At 33.9% G+C, this 7147-nt stretch overlaps 1 protein-coding gene across 1 annotated transcript; it reads left to right on the top strand.

Annotated features, from left to right (window-relative positions):
- The first annotated feature begins 296 nt into the window (after window positions 1-296).
- On the top strand, window positions 297-6881 carry LOC120254553 (endoglucanase 10-like). Its single transcript, XM_039262647.1, is given in 7 exon segments — window positions 297-918; window positions 2167-2474; window positions 3827-4285; window positions 5145-5280; window positions 5356-5480; window positions 5482-5529; window positions 6218-6881. Coding segments are annotated over 7 exon segments (1857 nt in total). The 5' UTR covers window positions 297-536; the 3' UTR covers window positions 6617-6881.
- Window positions 6882-7147: the final 266 nt, after the last annotated feature.

Below are 7147 nucleotides of genomic sequence, written 5' to 3'. Positions count from 1 at the left end.
ATATTATATTAAAACTCTTCACAAAATTTTAAAAACTCCGATGCGGGAAAATACCTAGTATATAATATAAAACAAATGGTCTTTTAGCGGATTGCTGTCTCTTAATATATGGTTTGTCCAAATTTATATATATATAAACAAATTTAAATAAATAAATATAAAATTAAAGAAAAATCACAAAGATCACAAGTTTAATTCACAGTGAAGTGTTGTGTGAACATCAGCTCCACCTTCCCACCAAACCATTGTATTCATGTACAAAAACAGATAGATAATGCATCTAAAGAAAAGCAGAAGATCATCACATTGCACTTATAAATAAAAGATACTTCCCAACCACCACTACACTCCAAATCCCCCCACCTCACCATCTCCTTCTTCACTCCTCTCCTTCCTCCATTCCAACAACAACAATTATTCATTGAAGTGCTGTTTGTTACAATGAAATAGTACTAGTGTTCATCATAAACTAAGGAAGAAGCACAAGAGCTGTTTAGTGTTGATTAGAGAAAGAGAAGAACAACAACAAGAAGAAAATGTTTGGAAGAGATCCATGGGGAGGAACACTAGAGATATCGAATGCGGAATCGGCAACAGACGATGACCGAAGCCGGAATTTACAAGATCTAGACAGAGCAGCTCTGTCAAGGCAATTGGATGAGACACAACAGAGTTGGCTTCTTGCCGGTCCCGGTGATGCCGGCAAGAAAAAGAAACGGTATGTTGATCTTGGATGTATTGTTGTTAGCCGGAAACTCTTCCTCTGGACTATTGGCTCAATCGTCGGAGTCGGAGTTCTTGTCGGCTTTATCATGCTAATTATCAAGGCTATTCCTCACCGGCATCATCCTGCTCCTCCTCCTGATGATTATACTCGTGCTCTTCATAAAGCTCTCATGTTCTTCAATGCTCAACGTTGTAAGTAATTAAGTATTTTCTTTATAATTCTATTACTCTGTTTTTCATTGATGTTCTTAGCATGTTCTTGACTGACATCTCTGTTTTTTTATTTGTGTTTGCTCTTGGATCTCTTCTCTGTTTTTGTTCTAATATGCTCTGTTTTTCATTGTATGTTCTGAGGTTTTCTTGTATCTCTTCTCTGTTTTTTTTACATTGATTTTATGATGGTTTACTACCTTTACTTTTATTGATACTATTCTCTTTCATTGATGTTTTAAAGTTTTAGTAATGCTTTGGAATATATTCTGTGTCTTACATTGATGTTTTGAAGGTTTCAGTAATGCTTTTGAATTTATTGTGTCTTTCATTGATGATATGACTAAGTTTGAATCTATTCTTGTCTCTCATTGATGTGTTCTCAAAGTTTGCTATTGTTTTTGAATTCCTTCCCTGTTTTTCATAAGCTTCAAAATAAATTAAACAATTCAGGCTCTCGATTATATTATATTAAATGCGAATTAAATATATTGTTTGAATTTGATAATTTTTTTATATTTTAAAACTCAAAATAAAAAAAAGGAAAAACAATAATTCAATCTAAACTTAAATCTTCAATTTAATACTATAATAATTGCTTGTGCAAGTGAGCTCCGAAATTCATTTATCTTTCCAAAAAATCTCCTTTCTCTTTCTTCTAATGTGATTTTTATTTTGTTTGGATTTTTTAAATATAAAATAAATAAAAACTCTTGCATCGAAGTTTTTTTTTTGTTTTTGAGTAAAACAACAAACTTTATTCATATCAAGGTGTGCATACGAGTCTAGAATTAATTATCCACTTCATACATTTTAGACTATGAATTCACACCCATAATTATCGAACTTATTATCACTATTGTTTCTAAAGAGTTTTGAACTAGAGATTTATTAATGTCTAGACTAACATGAAAGTCAACTATCTTTCCACACATCTTAAACTATGAGTCAGCACCAACAATTATTGATCTGCTATCACAATTGTTTGCAACGTCTTGAACTCAAGACTTTTAAATCTGTTATCACAATTGTTTGCAACGTCTTGAACTCAAGACTTTTAAATGTCTTAATCTTTGTTTTTCATGACCCCTTTAATCCGCATCAAATGTTTTTCAAATTTTTTATTTATTAATATAATTTTTTAATTAATTATAAAATAATAAAAATTGTAATAATTAAAAATATAAATATATATATATATATATTAATTGAAATGAATGTTTTCTTCAGCTGGTCCACTGCCAAAGCACAACAATGTGAGCTGGAGAGGAAACTCCGGCATGAGAGATGGTCTATCAGACGATTCCGTCAAGAAGAACCTCGTCGGAGGCTACTACGACGCCGGCGATGCCATCAAGTTCAACTTCCCCATGTCCTTCGCCATGACCGTCCTCAGCTGGAGTGTCATTGAGTACAGTGCTAAGTATGAAGCCGCCGGCGAGCTCCAGCATGTCAAAGAGATCATCAAATGGGGCACTGATTACCTTCTCAAAACCTTCAATTCATCTGCTGATACAATTGATCGAATCGCAGCTCAGGTTTGATTATTTATCTTGTTCTTGATCTACTTCTTGTTGTTGTTTTCCCCTTTTTTTTGTAATTATATCTTTTGAAATTAAAACTGATTGGTGAATTATCCATTGGAGCAAGCTAGATGGAAATGTGAATGAAATTTTGAGGATTTGGATCAAAAGATATCATTTTTCACTGTTTTTTTTTTTTACTGCAATGTTTGTTTTGTTTCTTGTGTGTATATATGAAATTGTTTAGTATCGTTTCTCTGTAGATGTCTTAAGGTACTTATCACATGCTGCGTTTCATGTATATATAAATGCCGATGTGATTGGAAGCCTGAAAATTTATCATAACATCAAATATAAAATCACAAGAAAAAGAAAAATGGCAGTTGATTTAGCATAGAATAGCATGTTTATTAAGAAAATGAATGTATTTATGTTACGACTCCATAATAATGAACAATTTCATTGAAACATATAACTGGATTGAACAAAAGTGAACATTACGGTTAATTATAGTGACGAATGGTGCATTTATGTAAAATATATAGTCTATTAGGTTTTAAAAGTAATGATGTTTTCGAGTATTTATTGTTGATGATGGTGGTTTTGGTGAATCGTTTTTATTTTTTCTCTAAACTTCAAGTTAAATTCAATGAAATTGATTTCAGAAACATCGTATCTTGTTTTAATGTGAGTGCATGATTGTGTGATGTTTTCTTGAGTCTAATATATTGGAATAGTCCTTTTTTTTTGGTATCTTAAGATGCAACGGACATTCTATTCTTCAAGTAAATTCTTTATATATTCAGAATCTCAATAATTATGTTGTTTTTCTGCTATCTAATTTGCCTCGTTGATTTCTTTATTAATTTTAGGCGAGATTTCTATATGAAATATTAATATAAGATGAGCATGCTCTTATATAGCCTCTATTTATTCATGATCATGTCTCCTAAAACATTGTCCTTTATATACTCATTCTGTTTACAGGTCGTTGTTTTATTTTTCTACAAGTACACAACCCCTGCCATGGTGTATCCATTTTATCTCTGACTTGTATTCATTGATTTTTAATCAATATTGTGTTTATATACTCACTGCATGAGATTTATCTTGATTTTAAGATAAGGTGTTAAATACATTAGCTGGTTATCTCATAGTTGAATAACATATCAAACTAAACTTTTATATTAAACCATTACTTTATATGCACTTGTCAATGCAATGTATATTGCAAAAGTAACCTGTACGTATTTACGCTTGTGCAACCATTTCGTCTATTGCTGCTAGTCATTTGTTTTTTTCATTAATATTTATATTTTCAATTATTAATAATTCTCTTATAATCAAAAATTTATCTAAATGACCAGGTTGGGTTAGGAGACACTTCAAAAGGTCCAGCACCAAATGATCATTACTGCTGGGTGAGACCAGAGGACATAGACTATCCTAGACCAGTCTATGAATGCCATAGTTGCTCAGACCTTGCCGGAGAGATGGCAGCAGCTCTGGCAGCTGCTTCCATTGTCTTCAAGGACAGCAAGACCTACTCTGAGAAGCTTGTTCATGGTGCCAGGACACTCTTCAAGTATGGCAGGGAACAGAGGGGCAGGTACAGCCCTGGAGGCTCTGACCCTTCCCTTTTCTACAACTCCTCTAGTTACTGGGATGAGTTTGTTTGGGGTGGTGCTTGGTTGTACTATGCCACTGGGAACTCCTCCTACCTTCAGTTGGCCACTACTCCTGGCATTGCTAAGCATGCTGGAGCCTTCTGGGGTGGCCCTGATTATGGTGTTTTCAGCTGGGACAACAAGCTCACTGGTGCTCAAGTAAGTGCAGTTTTGATTTCTTGAAAGCATTGCAAATTCTTTCATTGTTCATTTCATTGTGTTTTTCTGACATGAATCAGTTAGTGAAATGCTGGAAATCATAGAGCTTAAATGAACTTTACTGCCAAGATTTTAGTCAATTGTGTAAATAATAGAATTAGAGCATGAACTGAGTAATATTGCTACAGATTAGCACTGATTTTTCCAAAGAATTTCTAGTTTTTTGGTTTTTCTTTTCATAGTGTCTATTTCTGCCATGAATCACAGTTAAATGCTGGGAAATATAGAACTTAACCTGCTTATGTAAGTGCAGTGATTCTTCTCATTGTTCTTCTTGCTTCTGTGTTTCATTTTTTTCCCCCATAGCGTTTCAAATTACTTGGGTAATGTTGCTATGGATTAATTTTGCTTCTGCCCTGAATGAGAGGATGAATTAACATAGAGCTTAACTGGACCTTTACTGCAATCAATAGAGTCAATTGTTCAAATAATTATACCACAGCATGAATTAGGTGCACGACTGACACTAGTATAAGACTATTTCTCGGTTTGATTTCCTGAAACTGTTGTAAATTCTTCGACTTTTGATTTATCTGCGTTTCTTCCATGAATCACAGTCAGATGCTTGAGGGTAGCTAGATTTTACTTCAACAAGATGAGTCAATTGTATAAACAATTACCTTAGAGCATGGATTGGGTGCTTAACTGATACTATTATTATTGTTCATGTTGGTGCTACATTACAATTTGATCTTCTTGAAGAATTTCAGATCCTTTATTTTTACATTTTTTTTGGTGTGTATTGGAGCATGAATTAGATCCATAACTCATACTTGTGCTATCTATCACGCCAATTCAGGTTCTTCTCAGCAGATTGAGACTGTTCTTGAGTCCAGGATATCCTTATGAAGAAATACTAAGGACATTTCACAATCAAACCGGCAATGTCATGTGCTCATACTTACCAATTTTCAGATCATTCAACCGAACAAAAGGTCACAACAACATTCCTGTCTTACTTTTCTGCACTTATTAGATGCCCAGTTACTTAAGTTTTCTTAATTTTGCAGGAGGTCTGATCCAATTAAACCATGGAAGACCTCAACCACTTCAGTATGTTGTCAATGCCGCCTTTCTTGCTTCCGTATTCAGTGATTATCTCGATGCTGCCGACACCCCTGGCTGGTACTGTGGTCCCCAACTTCTATTCAACTGATATCTTGCGTAATTTCGCCAAGACTCAGGTACCGTTTGCAGATTATGCATTGATTACTACTTGACATTTTGTATCCTTCAAAATTTTGTTTATTAAAAATATGCTCACTGTCTGGCATCAAATCTGCAATCCACTTAGACTCCAACAACAAACAATATAATCAAATACCCATGATTGAACTGTCATGTCTGTTGGCAGGTTCATTACATTCGAACTTCTTGCTAACATCCATCAACATTATGCCTAACATCTCTGCATCAAATCTGTGATTTTCTTGTCCTCCAACAAATAGAATACTTGAATACTGATATCTGAATCTCGATTTCTTTCCACAGGTTGATTGCATTGCATATACTTGTAACTTATATTCATCAAAACATGTTCACCTATCTGCATCTTAACTGCATATAGTTTTAAATACAAATAACTGTGCTTTAATTTCTTTAGTGGATGTAATATATTGCCAATATTTCAGTTAATTCATCAAAAATCCGTTCACTAGCTCTGTGTCTTAACTCGGGAGTATATTAATCGAATCTGTGATCTGCTTATAAGCATGATTAAATCTGAAATTGTTGAACTAATAATGGAACTGCAATTTCTTTCAGAAAATTGATTATAATGCGTGATCTTAATTTGGAAACATACTAAATCGAATCTGCAATCTGCTTACACTCCAGCAACAAATAAATTGAACTTCCATTTCTTTTTGGCAGATTGACTACATTCTAGGCAATAATCCACAAAAGATGAGCTATGTAGTTGGCTACGGCACGCATTACCCGAAACATGTTCATCACAGAGGTGCATCAATTCCTAAGAATGGAATTAGATACAACTGCAAAGGAGGATGGAAATTTAGAGACACAAAGAGGCCGAATCCTAACACTCTTACTGGCGCAATGGTTGCCGGCCCTGACAAACACGATGGCTTTCACGATGTGCGTATGAACTACAATTATACCGAGCCTACGCTCGCCGGAAATGCTGGCTTAGTTGCTGCCTTGGTTGCTTTGTCTGGTGGGAAGACTGGCATTGATAAGAACACGATTTTTTCAGCGGTTCCTCCTCTGTTTCCAACTCCACCGCCACCACCTGCAGCTTGGAACCCATAAAAACAGATTGCGAGTTCGATGATAGTTAATTATTGCTTGTCAATCCTATGAAATAGCAGGCCATAACAGAAGTGAAAAATAATGAATGATGTTAAAGAGATTAAATGTTAGTGTTTTGAGTGAAATGTTTTGAGTTTGAAGTGATTTGTTTATAGATTTCTTTGGAGAACTTGAAGTATTTGCCTCTGTACATCATTGTTGTAAACAAATATAAAGCCATTGGGCAATCTGTAAAATAGTGAGTTTCTCTGTTTCTTGGATTTTATTTATTTATTCATTTATTTTTAATTTTTGACAGACAGATTAAAAACTGAAATTAACTTTAGTTCTGATGATACATGAAAAGACAAATTTATCCTTATATTTTTCTCTTGGTAAAAATAAATGAATCAGTCAATACTTAATTTTGACAAAAACAGAGATACATATGTATATATATATATATATATATCACATGTGAACTACTGTTGAGAAGAATGTGGAGTTAATGTATCATAATTGAAAATGTGGTGTTTTAATTATTCACTAATA

This window comes from Dioscorea cayenensis, unplaced genomic scaffold (assembly GCF_009730915.1).
Source record: "Dioscorea cayenensis subsp. rotundata cultivar TDr96_F1 unplaced genomic scaffold, TDr96_F1_v2_PseudoChromosome.rev07_lg8_w22 25.fasta BLBR01000490.1, whole genome shotgun sequence".
Taxonomy (NCBI): domain Eukaryota; kingdom Viridiplantae; phylum Streptophyta; class Magnoliopsida; order Dioscoreales; family Dioscoreaceae; genus Dioscorea; species Dioscorea cayenensis.
The sequence above is the reverse complement of the archived record's forward strand: the minus strand, read 5'-3'. Positions and strand labels throughout refer to the sequence as shown.